The sequence below is a fragment of the Diadema antillarum genome, unplaced genomic scaffold, assembly GCF_040938485.1.
Source record: "Diadema antillarum isolate AM-2024a unplaced genomic scaffold, OU_Dant_1.0 seq00001659_RagTag, whole genome shotgun sequence".
In the NCBI taxonomy this organism is placed as follows: domain Eukaryota; kingdom Metazoa; phylum Echinodermata; class Echinoidea; order Diadematoida; family Diadematidae; genus Diadema; species Diadema antillarum.
This window is the reverse complement of record NW_027272359.1, coordinates 71163-91348: the sequence shown is the minus strand read 5'-3', so window position 1 is coordinate 91348 and position 20186 is coordinate 71163. Positions and strand designations below refer to the sequence as shown.

Below are 20186 nucleotides of genomic sequence, written 5' to 3'. Positions count from 1 at the left end.
GCAAATGCACTGCTGCACTAGCTAGGCCAAAAGCACCAAGATCTATTTGCGTAAAGCATTACGTGTAAATGCATGTGTGGGACTACGGTAGGCAGTTGCAAAGTGCGAAACAGTGAAAACGGATAAATAAAGTAGGTACCAGAGGCTGTAGTTTGTATGTCAGCGCTGCTGCTGTGACGTATCAAGATCATAAGCTTTCATGTAATTAGAATATAAATATTCTCTCGAAAGAAAAAGGAAAACTGGTGAACTGAGCACGGATTTCCCGAGAGTCATCGTGCTCTTTCGCACGATACCCGAGAGGAGTGTGACGTCATGGCAAGGTGGGTTGAGCGCGGCGCAACCGATTTGGGTGGACGGTGATAACCGGGGTTAACGCGTTCGAAATTTGTGCGATGAGCCGAGGGTCGACACTCGCGCATGCGCAGTACGTAAAAACTACGTCATAACAGGGTGACGCCTGGCTCAACGTGCAAATCGAAAAGTCCCTAATGATGTAAATCTGTCTGTCTCTCTGTCTGTCCTCTCTCTCTGTTTCCTCTTACCATGCCCCCCCCCCCCCCCCCCACACTTCCCTACTTCTTGGCATTATTTGTTCTCGGCGACAAGTAATTGGAAAGAGAATTCCCATGTTGCCTTTGAAATGATGTGAAATTAGGCTGCTTTTCCCCTGCAGCCGATTGCATTTTCCTACCTTAATGCATGCAAAATGCAATTACGATGCTCAGGTCGCAAGCACAATTTTATGGATTTGTGTCTGCGAGCAGAGCCTCCAGCCGCGTTTCCATTCGGTAAAATGCGCGTCCCCACAAGTGGTGCTGCCGTAGCAGTGATATGCACCCCATGTTAGTTATCGTCATCTCCCCCCCCCCCACGACCCCCACCCCCTTCAAAAAAGGGGGGAAAAAAGAATCCCCTCCAATGTTTTTGTCAGATGTTCCCTGTGTTTATGCTGTGTTTTTTCTCAATATCCCATTGCAACATTGCCATGGGGGAGGGGGGGGGGAGGTTAGAGAAGAGTATGAGCGACATACGAAGATGTGGCGTTTGCTTGGGGTCATTATTGGGCCCAGTCTAGCACATACTCAAATGTAATTTGCCATGTAGCAAAACCGGCGCTCTGTCCAAACACACCGGAGCGAGGGGGCAGTGTTGTTATTGCAGGGCGCCCTGTCGGGACTAATTCGGCGTGAAAAATGCCAAAAGTGTCAGGCAGCAGTTTTAAGAATTGTATTGATAATTGACTGGCTATGATTGGGTTATGAGTTTGGTCGGCCGCTCAAATGAAAACCGCTTCTTAGGCTTCGGGGCAGAGAGAGAGGGGGAGAAAAAATAAGGTTCAGGGAGAGCAAGAGAGAGAGAGAGAGAGATGTTGTGATGAACGGTTGAAAAGGACCGAGGAAATCCATAGACAATGTTTCCTTTGCTGTGAATAAACAGGAGTACTTTTGGGACCAATGTCCTTCCGTATGAAAGCACCAACTCATCTTGTTGCAGCCAGCCTTGTAGGCCTTCGCTCCAAAAGCCGCAAGTTTGTTTACCTTTTGGGCCGCAATCAAATGGAGTCTGATGATTAGGCAATGAAAAAATAATGCCCGGAGTGATTTCTATTCATGTGGTGTTGACACGATTAATCCGTTCGGTGGGAAGGGAATCGGGCATGGAGTGGAATGGGAATGCGTTAAGTGGAGCGTAGGGAGCGGCCGGGGCTGTTTGCAAGTGGCCTGTCGAGCTGTCGGCATGCTTAGTCCCATCCATCGATCTTCACAGCAGGGTATTCGCACTTTAAGCCCCTTGTACACTTTTCCTCCCTCCTTCTCACCTCCTCGATTGCCGCGTGTTCCTACTGGGACGGGCGGGTGTGGAGGAAGCCTCACAAAAATCGAAAAAGCGTATTTTAAGAAAACACAAGCCGCGTCTTTTTTCGGCACAAGTAGCTTCGAGAGGGACAACGAAGCCAACGATATATTATGCTCGAGACGCTGCGACATTTTTCACGTCGGCAGTCCCAATCGAATTACTGGCCGGGTTTTCTTTCCTCCCTTGGGGTGGTTCCGCTGCTAGTGTGAGCCCTCAACAACACATCAACTCTCTATTGGAGTGTGTCTGAGTGTAAGCACGCGCATTCTGCATCCCTCTCCCCCTCTCTCTATTCTCCATCTGTATCTCTCTCGTACTGTCTCCCTCCCTCTTTCTCTCCCAACCATTCTCCTTGCCTCTCGACTCGCTGCGGAGGCATCAAGAAAACACCCATCCAAGGGCTGTGCATGCATACTCACACCTCTACTTCTGGCGCTCAAGTTTAAGGGAGAGAGAAGGAGGAAAATTGCACAGAGAAAGGAGCACAATCTGCTACCTGCATTCTCTCATTTCTACTCTCGCTTGTTTGGCCTGGGAGGTTTCCATTCACTTTTCCTTTTATCCCAGAGCAAAAAGAGATTGATAGATATATAGGTAGAGAGCAGAGAGAGAGAAAAATCTTGTAAGAGGGGCAAACAGCCCCCTCCCCTCCAAACACTGGCTGCCCCTGTTCACCCTATTGTCAGGGGCAGCTTGCCGAGAGGCTGGTTATGGACGTGTGACATTCATTGTTGTGGGTCGATGGAGTAGCATACACACACACTCAGACACGCCACACACACACACTCAGGCGGCGTGCACACGCATTCGTTCACACGTGTGGCAGTCAGCTCAGCCAGTCGCCTCCCAGTGGCAGGCGTGCGGCTCACTTGACACGAAGCCAGGGCTCTTTGTAGTAGGGCCGCTGCATTGCTCAGCTTCCTCCCTGCTTCACTGCAGCTACCACCGCCAAGCGAGACACTCCGCTTCTTCTTCGTGGCTACGACCGGTGGACAGCTCACTGCTATGGGCGCCAATCCACCACGAGCATACAACGAGAGAATTACATTGCACCACTACCAGCCTCTGATCCTAGTGTTCCCGAAAGCTTGTTGAATGGTTTCATTATCGGTGATATAAGAACACTCACGCATCCATCAATCTAATCACAGGCATTGAGGTGAAGGGAGCTACACTAGTCATAGTCTGCGTGCGACAGGAGTGTCACTGGGCAATATTTACGTGTGCTTCTTTGTGAGCGACGCCAGCGAGTGTTTCACACATCAGGAGCTGGGAGACTGTAGTAGACAGAAGCTGCTAGCCTAGCATAAATGGTCGTCTACAAAAGCTTTCGGATGACAACCAATAACCCGCTGAGTCTATTGGATCATACCTGGTGAATAGTCAGAACGGATTATCGTCGAAAGACCTCGGATTACCCACGAGGAAGACAGCAGGCGCAGCTTCGCTTTCTCCATCTTCATCTCCCGAGCCAGCATCCCTCCCCATTACGGCTAACTGGGTCATCTCGCTCTGTGCCCCCATGACAGTAGATATCGTGTTGTGCTGCTTGCAAGAAGGCGTCTAAAAATATGTGCACTTCTTGCCGTCGGAGGAGTTGCTAATGCTGTTATACAGTGTGTACCTGTAATCTGGGAGTGACTCTACCCTGGTATATAATCGCCTTCCTTTGCTTGGATCAGTGCAGAGCATCCTCTTTGTGCATCTACTTCATCTTGAGTAGAAACCTCGGGAGAAATACTTCCTTCCATTACAAAAAAAAAAAAAGAGGTAAGAAAAAACCTGTAGAGGTCTTCTCGCTCCAATGCAAGATTACACTACGTACTGCTGATTCTGTCTGTACCAGTTCAATCTGGCATGCTTTGACTGCATTTTCTGACATTCCCTCGCCCATTTGTTACGCCTTTATCCTGATTCGGGATCATTTTTGCATTTTCTCCTACATACATGAGCCTGCGATTTTTGCCGTGTGCGTGCTTGTGTCTCGTGGAAAACTATGAGCTGAGGACAGCACAAAGTGACCGACTGCTGTAGCTTGGACATTAAAGTGGATATTCTAACTGTTTCGCACCATCTGTGGATTATAATTTGTAGTGGATACACATGTTTGACAATCTGATCTAGGAAGGTAGGTGAAAGTTTTTTATGCATGTGATATTTAAAAAAAAAACATCGAATGATAGGCGTACTGATAGTTTGAAACGTGGTCCTAAGCAGCTCCTTCCTTGTCTTTGATAATAAAATTGGACATCTGAATTGGTCGACTTTAAAGGGATCGTACAGCTTTGGTTGAGACATAATTTCAGGTTTCTAACATTTTTTGGTGAGATAATGAGAAACCTCTTATGAAATATGAAAGAGCATGTAATTCTATGAGGAATTCAATGTTTATTTGATGAAAATTGGTTTTGAAATGGCTGATATATCCAAAAAAGAGCGATTCTAATAAAGTGTGGGACCCACACTTTATTACGATCGCTTTGTTTTACTTTGTTTTTTGGATGGTTCATTCATTCCAAACCCGATTTTCATCAAATAAACTTTGAATTCCTCTTAAAATGGTATGCTCTGTACTATATCATAAGTGTTTTCTTGGTATCTCGCAAAAAGTTAAAAGCCAAATTCTCATCTCCACCAATACTGTACTATCCCTTTAAGGTCGCATATCCCATTTGCAAATGTCACAAGATTTTGCACGGTTGAAGAATAATATATCCCAACAATGTGTATGAATTCTTACGGTAATACACCTTAGAGTTTTGTTTTGTCTTATTTTAAATGAAAAATTAACTCCTTGTCGCTCGCGAATATGCTCACTTTTTGTACCAAGATTTTTTTTTTTTTTTTTGGGGGGGGGGGGAAGGACTGAATAAATTCACTGTAATTCTGTAGTACATGTATTGTTTTCCCCGCCATCATGAAGAAGTTTCCAGTTTTATCATTTTCAGGAAAAATCAGTGTTACTTACCTCAACAATATACCAGAATGGAATCTAATTTTCAGGATTGCAAAAGGGACACGTAAACTTTAAAGGGATTGCAATATTCTACTCTTATCACTGAAAAGACCAAGCTCTGAGCACAGAATAAGGAAAATTAAGTTAATCTCGATAGAAAGGCCTAATTGTAGTTTTCTTTACGGCTCCAATAAGAAAAACACCCAAGTAGTTCCAGCTCTTCTGACGACAACCATTTTTTTTTTAATATCTTGCTTGAGATATTGGCTCTGAAGAAGAAACATAGCATTGAGGAGGCTCAATTTCAGAAATGGTCAAATTTTGCCATGTTTTTAGATGCATAGAAATACTCCAGCATACTGTGTACACCATACACTTAACAAGTCTAATTTTTCACAAATTGGGACTTCTCAACAATTTCGCAAGTGGTTAAATTTGCTATTGTGGAATATAGTGACCAACAGAGCAATGTACGCGTGTACGTTGCATTCATGTCAGGATCAGATATAAGATTTTTGCATGTTGTCGAATTCTCGAGTAACACATGACTCGAAACATTTGTGAAAATAAAATCCCAGTGAATTTTAAATATGGTATATACAGTAGGACTCTGTTCTGAATTATGCTGTCACTGTTAAGAAATCTATGAACAAATATCACCACACTGATAGTTCTTTGAGTGGAAAATTTCTACCACTGATGTCTACCACTGATGTCTGTGGGGATTCTTGTGTATGGGAAATACTGTGTGAATTGGAGCCGACGGCCTTTTTTCACTGCATGAATGAACGTGAATTGCAACTGCCCTTTAATACATTGTGTAGACAAACCTTTCATCAAATTCATGTGCATTTTACTTAATTGCAGATCTTGGCTCCTCAGGAAATTTACAGAATTTTCATGGTTTTACAGTGCAATCACAAGAAATTCATAAAAGTTTCACAGTTTTACAGTACAGTCACCTCAGAAACTATCGTGGTACTACATACGACCATGCAGGTCATATTTTTAAATGTGGAAACATTGTTCAACCATGCGCTTTAATGTATTATTCAAGACAAAATGTTTATATTTTTTGCAGTTTTTCTTGAAATATATGTATGAACTTGAGCATTGCGGTATTTCTATTTGCCTTAAATTTACACGAAGGCGTAAATTTGAAAAGCACACAAAAACCACAGCATTGAGGATACATGGTTTATTTATCAAGTGGAACAAATTACATGTTTGCACTGTATGTTTACAGCCAAAGTTAGCAGCCTGCAGAGACGAACCCTATCTTGTCAGAGAAGTCAGCATATTGTATTTAGAATCGGTCTTTATGATTAGACCACCCACCAGAGACAAAGCTATTTATATGTATATGTGTTCATCACAGCCTCACTGGAAGTTATTGTTTAAACCCTCCCTACATCACTGCTTTAGAATACCTTGCCTGTTGTTTTGTTCTGTTTTTTTTCCTTTGTATGTCGTGTATAAATGGCACTCGTCACAGTTTTGCTGTCTACGCTTGATCGGGGAGCGAGTGGAGCATGAATGCTACGCAAATTTAGCGTCATTCGGCTTGCGTGAAAATTCACGCCGTGTGAAGCACGAGATATGCGACGCTCGTTCTGGTACAGAGAAGGCGAATCCTGTCGTGCGTGAAACGCACAAATACACAATGTGCAAAGAGGATGCGAGACAAAGATGTAGAACATTTTCACGTGGCAGACTTGTGGTTTGTTGGGAGGCAAGCGTATCTGTATGTGTGCTCCTGCTCCTGCCCAATTGGGCATGAAACAATGAAATATTACCATCAGTCACGTAATGGCTGCGAGTGAAATAGTGTTTTGGTTGGGATCGTTTGCCACCGTTCTGGCTCAGTTGTGTGTCACGCATAGATTGACAAAGTCATGTGGGGGTGGGGGAGAGTGACGATGCACTTGTGCCTGTGCGTGCAAGCTAGAATCTGATACTTTTGGCCATTTCAGACGGTAAATGTGTTTGATTATGCTCTTCCTAGAATTTTTTTGAGATGAAAAGAAGGAGTTCTTTTTTTTTGCCGTTGGATGTCGTTGGTGACAATGTTTGCCATACTCATCTTCTTGTAGGTCATTGTGGCGTCCTTGCTGCAAATGGAGTTTTGTTTTCTACAGGTGGGCTTTGTTTGAACTTATCCACCAGAGAGCCTGACAATCTGATTTGATTAGAATAGATTGATAGGAAGTGGAGATCACAAATGTATTGATAATCCAATTCCGTGGGCGCTTCATTTCGGGATTACAAGTGCTGCAAGTTCTCATTTGCCGGATATAAATACACACAGGCGAATGCGGGGCCGTAAGCCTCGCTGGGAATAAACCCCCCATCTGCTGAATTTACATCAATAACCGACTTATCATCGTAATGCCTCGTCTTCCTTTGCTTTACATCTTGGGAAAATAAATTCACGTCCCCCAGACTGCATGTAGCTTCAGAGCCGTGACATAAATCAGATAAAGATACAGGCTCGTCTCCAAGTTGGGCTAAAAGGATGAACTCATACCGTCTATATATTTTCCGGGATTCAGGAGGGGGGGGGGGGCGAGAGTGTTTGTTTATCTCGGCTGACTGGAATGCATGATACTGCGCCTTGCTCCACGTAATAGCAACGACACAGACATTCGAGAAAGGAGACACACACACACACACACACTCAGAGCCTTTCAACTGTCTCTGTAGCAGCAGGAGTGTGTGTTTATATACAGATATACATACTGTATATGTATATATTACACGTATATAAGACAAAACAGAGACATATAAATTCTGTTAGCCCTAAGTGCATGCTGACTTATTGTGTGGCATTGAATTTAATCTCACGGTGTAAGTGTGGTTTCAGCACAGACGGACGTAATGCAGTCCAACCACCCTTCCTTTCACCGACATATTTATTTCATCATAGTTGACATTTAGACCCATACGGTAAAAAGTAGAGTGGAAGAAGTACATGCATATATGGATATGGATTGAGCGTAAGTTGAACCACCAGAGACTGCATTGAGTTTGTCATATTTTGAGCGTATGTGAAACAAAAATGGCCGCAGATTATTTTGCTAGTCCCCTTCATTTACCCAATTGACTTGTAGATTGAGGAACCCACAGTCGTGTGCGTCACATAAAAGGCTTTGTATTAAACCTAAAGAAGGAAGAAGGCAATGGAAAGGTTTCTCATGCTGTTTCTCATCCCTCCCATACATCTGGAGACGAGTCTTACAAAGACTGCGTAACATGGGAGCATGGTAGGGAAGCATCTTATGGTAAATCATGTCGTGGCCTAGGACCAGAGGACCTTATCATCATGCCCTTTGTTCTCTCAGGTCTTTGCAGAGAATTGTACACTACTTGTAGTCACAGCCACCCCCCCCCCCCCCCCCCCAGAGATGGAGAGGGAGAGAGAGGAGTGGGATAAAAGAAAGCATCCAAGTGGAGTGCTAGTATGATGCCATGCCATATGTTCACCCGTCACTCTTGTCCCCATATTGCCGACCTAATTGCCGATGATAATTATGGCTCGAGTATTTCAAGGATAAAAGTGCCATGATGGAGAGTTGTATTCAGGATGGGGGGGGGGGGGGCCCTAAGAGGAGTCTCTCCCGAGAGGTGAGCAAACAGGGTAGAGAGAGGGGGAGAGAGGGTGAGAGGCAAGAAACAGCTACATGGTTCTCTCTTTCCCCAGAGAGTGTGGCATTCGCCTACAAGTGTTAGTTGCGCTTGATTATTGAGAAGTTAAGTACCCCACTCTTGCAAGGGCTCATTAATCACGGCAACGGAGGAGAGCATCTGAATGGATGCTGGAGACCATGCAATTCAGCCGGCACATTATTCTCCTTTTTTTTTTTCCTCTCCCTCTTCCCAGAGGATAACCCTCTTCCTTTTTACTTCCACACTCCTGTCATCCATTAACAGCTGTGGCGACTGCTGCGAGAATGGCTGTTTAAGACCCCGGTGACTCTTCGGACCAATTTATGGATTTTCAGAGAGTATGCCGTTTTTGCGGCTGTCACTTGGAGAGGGGTGAGCGTATAAAAAGTCGCGGACCCCGGGCGGGCGCCTCTCCTCGGTGAGGAGACCTGCCGGCAGTGGTGCACCGAAGGTGGCGAAATTGGCAGCCAGACGGGGATAGACCTAATCAGTCTCACACTTGTCCCAGCGCGCCGCATGGAGGCAGAGCCTTGGGATGCGGGCAGCGGGGGCATCATCCCATCCCCCTCCACTCGTCTCGCACCTCGCCACCTCCTCCTGCTCATCACTGGCCTCATCATCATCAGCATCCTCATCACCCACCGCCAGTGTATCCTCACCTCCACGCCCCATTCAACCTCTTCTCCCATCCCGGCTGCTACTTGCCGGTGTTCTCCGGCCAAGCACAATGACGGTGTTGACATAGTACTTTAAAATCTAATTTACATCAGTGTGCCGCCAGGGCTATGATCATTTGTGTTTTGAGTAGACATGCTAATGCGTTTTTGATTTATGGCCATCATTCATTTGGGGGCCCCCCTCCTTTGCCCTAGCGTCCCGTCCCCCACCCCCTCCCCGCCCACCTCTGGATGTGTCAACCAACGCTTTGATAGGGAAGCAGGAGTTCCAACATCAAATCAACCCCGCATAATCTTTACCCATGCCTTAATGACCCCATAATGCCACGCCATCAGACTGCAGAGAGATACTGCCCTAAATATCCCACCCCCTCACACTGATATGTCATGCTATCCAAGTGTGTAGGGAAGAGGCATTGAAACCGAGTGCCACATACTATGCCAGTCATTTATTGGCAATAAGATTTAATCTCAACAAGACTATTATTGGTAGATGCGTGTGAATGACTGGAGAGAAAAGATTGATCTTGTGAATGATTCATGTGTACCACATCATGGAGATCTGTTGAATCATTTTAGCTGTATCGCAGGCACAGCAAATGTGACTAGTTTTTGGTAGTCATATTAGACTATGTTGTCAGAGTGAGCAGATGAGATTTGTAAGATTTCATTAATCTCTGTCCACCTTGATCAGGAGTGTGCGAGTTTCAACAAGAACATATCTATGATAATGAATAAGCATATAGAAATTAACATATTTACAATAATGCATATGTGTGTAAAAATGAACATATTTACAGTACAATGAATACATGTGTTTGCATTGTGAATTCATTAATTAAAGGAAACACTATAAACTAAAATATTGTTGTGTATAGCACAATTACATTGTAAGACGCACTGTTTGTTTAACCACCCTGCCCCTTCTAGTAGTTACATTCACTCTGGTAACTGTATTATTATCAAAAAGCTTTCATTACTAAATGATTTCAAGAAGCACAACATTACTATTCTAATGAATTTTACAAGTTTTTTTTTTTTTTTTTTTTTGAATGGCACCTTTTATCTACACCAAACAATCTACCTATGTGGTAAACCAGATAGAGGTAACATAGGCCAGGACTGCCCTCACCTCCCTATCGTATCACAGGGAACGTCTGTGAGCATTTCTGGTTTCATGAAGTGAAATGAACTGGTATATCGTATTGTACAAAGTCAGTTTCATGTAATGTATCTTTGAGCAATCCAGCCAAGTTTTTCTCCTTTCCTGCAACTTTCTCCATTTGAAATCCTGTCTCTATACCGTAAGTTAGCATAGGGAGCGTGAAATGACATGCAGGGGTGCCTAGGGAAGCTGGAGTTCCACAAATCCAGCTCGAAAATTGTTAAAATTTCAGTTGATTAAGTTGATAGGACTGATATCTGGAGGTTTAGACAACTGCAGGCATGTAAATGTTTCAAGCTAGTTTGTGTCTCGGGATGATTTTCATGTGTCATCATCGAGAAACGGGGCACAATTTTAAGGTTTTCATTGAGAAACAGGGCACAATTTCAGGTTTCAGATAAATGAAACAACAGATCTTATGATATTTCCAGTATCTGAGGTTGAGAGGAAGAAGCAGGTAACTCGGGTTTGTTATTTTCCTCCCTAAATCTCTGCCTAATGCAGCACCGCGTTACAATCTGTATCAAAAGATGTCTCCAATTTCCAACTGACCTCAATATATTTCTAAATTATAAATGCTGAACTTTAGCGGTAGAAAGAAATGCACAGGTAGAAGTGTGGTTTTGTTGCTTAGTTGGGTAAATTGCCATCATGAGAGCACACATTTGAAATCTAGGTTTAGGACTCTGTATAGAATGGTCACCAGCATTTAGAGTGCTCTGGAAGTGTTACGTGGTTATGCGCTGTGCATACAGTTTGTATGTTGGAAGTTCCTGCACACAAAGATCACCATGACACATTTGCTTCTCTCACACACTTTGCATATCAATGGCCAAGTACCAGAAGGGCTTTATTGCAATGGAGAAGGGGGGGGGGGGGGGAGGGGGGGTATAGTTAATGGTGTCATGAAGTAGAGCTCAATCTCTTCTATATGATGTCAATTTTAGATTATTTTCCATTTTCTGGAGAATTGTTCAATTCTAAAACCACAAGAGGGCTATTTTACTCTATATTTGGAACAATGCTTAATGAATCTTACCACTTTTGATGAAATATAACAAACTTTTTATTTCATGAAAATTTATCGTTTCACTTTCATTTACGCTCAAATCTTAGAATGCAATAGTGCCCTTCTGCTTCTCAGCTGACGATATGGTCTCAGCAAACAGTGTTTCTTGGAATGAACAGACTCAGAGGGGGCATACATCTAAGTTCTTTAGGAGTGCTCCTGGGCTTGACTTTGGGTATAAATGGGGCATGAGGCACAGGAGTGCGCATGTTGCTCCCTCTCTTGTGCCTGAACAGTCAGTGTGGTTGGTCCCAGACCGTCAGTCCACAGCAGGTTGTGTAGGTGGTGGTTGCAAAAAAGGTACTGGCCTGTGACTGCTAGCGGTCTCTTGGTGACACCTTTGCTTCTCACCTTTCCCAAGTGACCTAATGAGTATCCCAGTGGTCATACACCTCCAGGAGTTAGCTGTGAAAGGTTGTGCTTGATGGCTAATTTTTGTTTTGCTAGTCACTTGTGTATCACAGCCATTACATTTGAAGGGAAATTTACCCCAAACATACAACATACGTGTGTATTGAGTGAATGCAGCAACAGTAGTAGAACACATTAGTGAAGTTTGGGGAAAATCAAACAATCTGTTCCAAATCCATGATTTTTTTTCAGTTTCAGTGCCTCAATCACTGGATTAGAAAATTACAGTTCATCAATGTTCATGGCATTACTACAGAACTATGATATTTTTTTAAAAATCAATAAAATTCAACATATTATCATTTTTTTAGCATAATGAAATAACAATTGACTTACATGCAAAAGCAGGGGGAATGGTATTATGCTTCACATGTCAGTAACATCTTAAATGAACATGCCCTTTTCATTTAAAAAGATTAAATTTTGTGGAATTTTCTTGACATTTCCTTGATATCCTTGTCCTTACGTAGTGATATCATGAACTCTTATAGTCTTTTCATCCAGCAATTGTGGTGCCAAAACTTTAAACATTTATAAATCTGGAAGAGATGGACCAATTTCCCTTAAACTTCACTAATGTGTTCTACTAATATTGCTCCACTTACTCAATCCACATATACATTGGTATTTCTTTCCCCTTTATTGAAACCATGCTTTCGTGTGACAGCATGTTCCCATTGAATTGGACAAAAGCTTGCAGTGAGGACTTTTTGAGATGTTTGTTGCTATCCCCACTTGACATGTTCAGAATGGATTCTTCTCCTACCCCTCACCCCCTTCTCCCCACCATCACCAACCCCCCCCCCCTTACCTCCCCTCGTCTCCCCTTTCTCTTCCCTTGTGGATCACTCACAAACTACTCTTCCCAACCCCATACTCCTTGCCATGTTAACACCCCACACCCATAGTGTCAATTTCAGCAATAAGTCTGGTGCAGTTCCAATTTGAAACTCATCACATAAAAGGGCATTGGAGCTGACCGTCCACCATAAAAGACGCAAAATTATATCAAAGTGAGTTGAGTTGATCCCCCCTTTCTCACCAACATGCAATGTAATATCTGCAAAACATTTTGACGAAACAATAAAGTTCAATTCTGACGCGAGGGCCTCGGGAGAGAGAACTGTGAACTTCAAAATGCCCAATCTTGCCCAATATCGCCAAATAAACACATTTCTGCACGGTGGAAATCCAGAGAATTGCCTTCAGGGAATAAAACGGATGAGGAGAGCAAGAGGAAGAGATGAGATGGACAAATGCAGAGAGTAATATTTTTCCCTTCCAGCGTGTGGGATATTACCTGTTACAATCCTATTGATGACTCCAGTTTTCCTCCCTTCTTGCGCCTGAAATTGGTGTCGAAATTTGGCAGCATTTGGAATTGAAGTAAATGCTTTCTGACACTGGTGATTGAATTTGTGTTATTTATACTAGAGCAGGGGCTTTATTTGATGTGACAGTAGTTTTTGATGGTATTGAAGATGAGCAAAAAAAAAAAGGAAGAAGAGAAGGGCGACAATAAAGAAGAAGATCGTGGCGCTGATGGCGAAACTTGACTTTCCACCGCCACCTTCTAAGTTTGATATTCACGGTGCAAAGATTTGTGATAACCCTACGGCTCTTGGTGCTGTGGCCGTTACATCTCCCCAAATCGGCCGTGCAGTATGATGTCATCTCCATCCTCACCGTTCCCCCACCCTCACCGAGACCACTACCCGCCCATCACCACTTCTCCCCGAAGTCCGTCGCAGCATTATTAGGTATCCACGCAATCTCATAACTTTGAACCACCAATATGTTTCCAATTTTATTGAATTGGATTATATTACCGCATGCAGCGGTAATACAGTGCTCTATAAATATAAACTTCACTCTGACGGATCGGCCAGATGGGTACATATCGCGGGGAGGAGAGGGGAGGAATAACAAAAGATCCCAGAGAGAAAGAGAGAAGGAGCCGAGATGATGCATTAAGGGGGGAAAAGGAGGAAAGAGTAAGAAAGTTGAGAGCAGGATAGGAGAGATTCCAGTCCAGGGATTTAAAGAGAATGACATCAGTTCCGTTTCGGTCTTCTTCTTCTGTTTTTTCCCCCCTCTTGTCGAAGACTCTCCACCACTCCGCTTAGAACAAGTCCGAGAATACAGCTCGGCCTTGTCAAGTGTCTGTAGATTTGTTTTTCCTCGCGAGTGCGATGCGCAAACAGAAACAGCAAGGAAGAGTCTATTTGTTTGGCAGCGAGCCTCGTGCCATTCACAGCAAACCCCTAGAAGGCTGTAGTGAAGAGAGGGAAAAGTAATGGAATAGTCCTTTTTTTTGTCACCTGTTAATCTCCCTCCTTTTTTTCTTTATCTGGATTGAGCAATGTGAAATGTGCATGGATGTACAGTCTTTTCTGCAGGTGTTTGTATTGCCTTCCCTGTTCTCACACACATGTGTGCATCCAGTATGTAAGCCACAATAACTGTGTGTTTTAGAGGTAGGGTCCATCCAACCTTTGGAAGAATTCAGAGAGTGACTTTCAAACCTGTTTACTCTGATAGTCCCTCATGTTCACTTTGGTGTCAGTCTCTTCTGGCTGTCTGTAGGAAGCTCATATCACCTCTGTCACTCCAGGCTCTCTTTCTTCTCCATGGGTGCTAATTCATTAATCTGTGCTAACAGGAAATACGCCCGCACAGACAGGGCTCAAGTTGTGGCGGAGCGATCTCCACTCACACTCTGCCGTACGGACTGGCGATATAGACGGGCCTTTAATTCGATTTGATTCGTAATAAATCCCAATTCGGGCCGACTGGGATGCCTGACAAACTGCATTACTGTGACTGGTTCCCTCTGCTTGGGGTTAGCCTACACTCAAGGAGGACAGCTTGTTTTTGTTTTTATTCTGTTTTTGTTCCTTTCACCTTCTTGTAGTTCATCTTGCGTGTGTGTGTGTGTGTGTGTGTGTGTGTGTGTGTGTGTGTGTGTGGGCCTGTGTGATGCTTGTTAGGCTCACTATATATCGGGCAGAAAGACAGCGTCTGTGGGCAAGTCACCTACAGCGATGCATAACTCTCCATCCCTCCCTCTCCCCAGAGGTCGCATGTGAACAGAGATTCCAGTTGTCGGGCATCGTTAATTCCGATAATGATGATCCAATTTCAGCCAATCGAGCAAATGACAATTCAGGGTGATGTTTCCGTGTCCTCCCGTGGAATTGGATAATACGCCAGGGCTCCTTCCCGGCAGACTTGACGTTGTTCCCCCGGAATTGGAGGGTACACTTTGTGAACGAGATGTGATTCCCTCTTTACCCTCCCAACACTCCTGTGTGACAAACTAGTAATGATCACCATTTTGGCTCTCCATGGAGGCCATTGACATGTAGACCTGAGGGGTGCTGCCAATTTGAGGAGCGCAGGAGTCTACTGCACATTGTTGCTTTATAGCGCAAGATTGCCAGAAAGTGTATTAAAAAACTAGATGCGATCTGTGGAGTTGTAGTGCCTCATTCTCGAGAAAAAGGGCAGTAAGAAGAAGAGAGAGAAAAGGTACATGTTATGAGTAACTTTGGCCTAGATTAAATGCAGTTGTAGGCTGTGCATCAACTTACATTTAGAACAGTTTCAGTATGACTTTCTCTTAACACTTTTGTCTGTCCTTTGTGTATATTCTCGTTCTCAGGAACAAGGGCCGACTACACTTTTTAGTCTAGGATCTCCTCCCCCCCCCCATGTGAGTGTGTGTGTGTGTGTGTGTGTGTGTGTGTGTGTGTGTGTGTGTGTGTGTGTGTGTTTGTGTGTGTGTGTGTGTGTGTGTAGAGAGAGAGAGAGAGAGAAAGAGAAAGAGAGATGGAGATGTTAAAGGTGACAAGAGATACACCAGAGATGTTTTATTGATTCGATCTGTCCCTCTAGTATAGTTTACCTTGGAATCTGTGACCCAGAGGCATGAAAAAGTAGTCTAATCCACCATGGCGAGAAGATGTCGGTTACATATTACCCCATCTTTAGTACAGGTGCCCCTGCCATTATTTGCACCCGTCCTTCTTTTTTCTTCTTCTTTTTCTTTATCTAGCTTTTAAGCTTTTGTATTGGGGGGTTGGGGGTAGATCTCATAAGTGTCAGATCTATGACAGTGGACACCAGATGTGAAAAGGCCTACAGTTCAGATGCTCACTTGCCATCTTTAATAGAGCGATATTTAAAGCCTCTCTTCCTGTCGTCCCTGCAAGGTATACATACATTTTCCTTTGACCAGAGACCTACAAAAAAGGGTGTCTGGCCACACAACAGATGCAAGATTTGCATGGATAACACATGCCACATAATGCAGGAGAAAATTGGCGCGGCGGTATTGATTTCCAGAGACGACCGTAACACAATCTCCGCCAACTGACGATTCATCATTCCCCCCACAAACAAGCCGTTATCCCAACACTTGACGGATAGCCCCCTCTCGTTGCTGCGACTGGCAGTAAATCATAGAATTAAGGTTATATGCACTTTCCTCTTCCTGCACTATAAATCTAATCCTTGGAAAGATCTTATTTTGTTTTCTGTCAAATACTTGTTACTTGCACCATCCATTCCAGTTACCCCATATTGCGAACCCACGAAATTTGAACCCTGCGACTTCATGATGTTGCGCACACCGGCTTCAAAGGAGACAAAGGGAGGAAGAGAGAGAGAGGGGCAGAGTGAGACGGCATTCTCAGATTTCATATCAGAAATGTCTCTTTTGATACGATGGTCAGCCACTGACAGTGCTTTGTTTAAAGTCAATTGACAGACTTCTGTAGGAATAAAATACACTCTATGAGATATGTCCGATCCGTGCACGCATCTCGTCTTTCTTGCGTTGTTCCATTCTATTCACTCGCATTCTCTTTTTATCCCCCTCTCTTTTTTCCCACCTACAGGCATCCGAGACGGGTTCAGATCTCTTCACGACAGCAAATGCAATAAATAGAAGTAAGTGGAAAGTTTTTATTTATCTCTTCATTTTCCCCTTCTGGCATTGTTTGATGGTATGCTGTTCAAGTGTTGTATTTTTATGCGCTGTCTTGTGTAACTTTTGCTATGTTATGGGTGTGTGGATGAAGTGTGGAGCACCTGTTTGAGTTGTTACTGTGATTTGTATGGGATCACATGAATCCTTTTAAAATATGATTGATAATACAGTCAGCCTATAATCTATACGCTGACAGATCAAATACAAAAGTATCTTTTTCTTCGTAATAATTGAATGAAGCTTCTGCTTGATGCTGTGTTTGTGCATGCAGTTATATACTGTAAAAGTGGAAATTTTCGCGGTGTTGAAATTTTTGTGCATTTCGCGCAACCAGAAGCTAGCGCGAAAGATAAAAGCAGGCAGATATTTTTGCTTACCATACGTTCCAGTAGTTGATGTCCTGATTCGGCAGAATTTAAAACACGCAAAATTCTTCTTACGCGGCCTAGTGCGAAAAATTAGTTGTGCGAAAATATCCACTTTTACAGTATTCAGGCCCACCAGTAGGAGGACTTGTGAGGCGTAGCGACTGAAGGTATCGATATGATGGGTAGAAGGATGTATACCATGTAGCACACAAAAGGATGATGCACGGTTAGCATTAAAAGAGAATGCAAAATACATATAATGCCATGTTGGGCTTTAAGTGAAAGTGAAGACTGGAATAGTTTGTACTCAGAGAGAAAGAGAAAATACCTGAAGGCAGCGAAGTATAGATCAGTGCATTTTAGTTTGTGTGCGATGATGAGAAGGAACACAAGGTCAATGCAAAATGTGGAATGATACTAAACCTCACTCAGATATGACGAGTGTATAAGTAGATGGAGATAACTGGAGTGATGGGGGAGATCTCTAACGGTGGAACGTGAGGAGCCCAAGGGATGTCACTCTCGGCCTCTACCTTACCTCCGCTTAATCCCTCTAAAATGGCCACCGGATTCCAAGGCATCCTGTGTCATCATCGCGCAGGAGCATTGAGAATCACTCAGATTAATATCAGGAGAGAGGGGGTGGGGTGGAGTGGGGGAGAGGGGAGGGGACGGCATCATTTCTGTTGGAGAAGATCAGGCTGTGCGTACATAGGCGAGATGGATGGTAGGGGAGTGGATAGGTAGGGGGTTGGGGGAATACTGTAAAACATGATATATTCGCGGCACAAAATGTTTGCGAATAGGAGCCGACGGCCTTTTTCGTGGCATGAAATTTTCGCGAATTGCCACTGGCGTTCAATGCATATAGTGTAGACAAGAAATTTCGCGAATCTTGGTGCTCATGAAATTCGTGAAATTAAAATGCATGCGAACATTCCTCGTTTTACAGTACTCGGGGATGGCATTCTTGTGTAAAAAACAGTGAGGTGAATGAACAGTAAAATGCGCTGAGGTAACCGGTGCATAAGAAGAGCAATGTTGAATAAAGGAGATGATTCTGTAATATCTTACTCGAGGAGATACTTTGATCGTTGTAAATACCTCCTGTTGCTTTGAAATCCAATATTATGCAGATTGTAATTCACCCCACCATTAAGAGGATATCTGCGAGTCGGGTGGCGATTTTGAAACAAGCACAGTTGAGCCGAAGCTGAGCCCGAGTTTACGAGAAGGAAGAAATTCTGTGAGCAGAAAAGATAGATTGGGGAGTTTGGATAAGAATCAGGTGTGTGAAGGAGAAAAGGGATAGGGATAGATAAGTAGATAGCCAGAAATTTTAGGAGGATGGGAGGAGGAAGAGGTGGAAGAGGAAGAGGGAAAATACGGGGGGGGGGGGGGTGTTTCTTAAAGCTGTTCGTAAAGTTACGAATCAATGACTTACGAACAACTGGTGATCAGTTCTTGTGCTGAATTATTGAAAGTCTGATAAGTATAGCACATCAGAACTGATCACCAGTCATTCGTAAGTCGTTCGTAACTTTACGAACAGCTTTATGAAACAGAGCCGGGGTTAGATGGGGGGGACCATGAATGTGATGAATGATATATATATATATATATATACGTAGATATAGTGGAAGCAAACTGGATGACTACAGGTAGTGTAAAGGAATGCTATGGCCAACCACTGACCCATTATTATGATAATCAGATGGAAGATTCTAGTGGTATTTCAGTTTTATATGCTCATATCTCATGATCATGTCTCAAACATACTGGCCAGCCAGGATAACAATTTCAAGCTCCAGCTGCATTTTCAGACAATGCTTCTACAAGTAGAATTTTGAATATTTTCCAAGGAGGGCAGGGAGAAAGCTCTCAAGGTGATAAATAATAGATAATATATGCACTTTATCACTGGACAGCTAGCTGAAAATAATTCTATCTTGGTGCAGACTGGTCAAAGGTGGCACTGGAACTTTTATTCTTTGCCTCACCTTTATGTTTAGGACAAGTTTTTTTTTTTCTTCTTTTTATTACTATTATTATTATTATTTATTTTTTTTTTTTTTTTTTTTGGGGGGGGGAGCTGCAGGCTTGGAAATTGCTGGAAGATGACACCAGGCAGAACTAACATGCCAGGCAGGTAGGGAGAGAGGAGAGCAGGGAAAGATGGGGGGGGGGGGGGAGGAGGGAGATGCCGCCGTAATGGACGATACCTGAGGACATGGGTAAGCCCAACAGGTTCAGGGATAATAATTGACGGAAGAGATAAGATATTTCGTAGAAAGGCTAAAGATGCGGGGAGACTGTAGCATCCTAAGAGGGTTTCCCCCCTCTTCCTTTCCCATTCTCCGTTCTGACGGGCGTTGGCGGTAAGGGGGAAATTGTCATCACCGCGGCGATCATCATCTTTATCTCGGAGGGGCTCCGGTAATGCAGGCGACTTTTTTTTTCCTTCCTCCCCCTGCAGAGTGCTTAGAGGGAGATTAGGGGCCGCATTATCTTGTCAGAAATACCTGGATGCCCTGCGAGATACGCATCTATCAGCTCAGAAAAGCAGGTGTCTTATCATGACCTGAAGGTATTACATAGAGACGAGGAGAGCTATGATGGGGGGATGGGGGGGGGGGGGGGTGGTGGGGGGATGGGGTGGAATCTTGCTGATGGTGAAAGCTGCCATGGCAAATGAAAGCATATCGAGATGACTCCTATGTGATGGGAGAGCGGGCCAACAGGGTCGGTATCATTTTCATGGCAGGTAAAAAATGTTGAAAGTGGGTCACGATGACGGGGGAAATGCACCGTGAAGCATTGACGATACATACTTGGGGGAGACAGGAACTTCCAACATCAAAATCCTGTTTTCCCTCGCGCTGAAAGCAAACTGAAACACTGGCTGCTCCCCCTTTGTGTCGCGCAGATCAAGTTTCTGCAACATATGATCTTTCTTCTTCTTCTTTTTTTCATCACTGTGTCTCTAGTGGCTTCTTGAGTGACACATGGGTCCAAAGGATG

At 43.8% G+C, this 20186-nt stretch overlaps 1 protein-coding gene across 1 annotated transcript in view; it reads left to right on the top strand.

Moving 5' to 3' along the window:
• LOC139711438 (uncharacterized) overlaps positions 1 to 17569 on the top strand; it is a 178102-nt gene extending 160533 nt beyond the window's left edge. Inside the window, exon 6 of the mRNA XM_071623320.1 lies at positions 16706 to 17569. Coding sequence (XP_071479421.1) covers positions 16706 to 16906 — 201 coding nt within the window. The 3' untranslated portion in view covers positions 16907 to 17569. The remainder of the gene's footprint in view (positions 1 to 16705) is intronic.
• The last annotated feature ends 2617 nt before the right edge of the window (positions 17570 to 20186 follow it).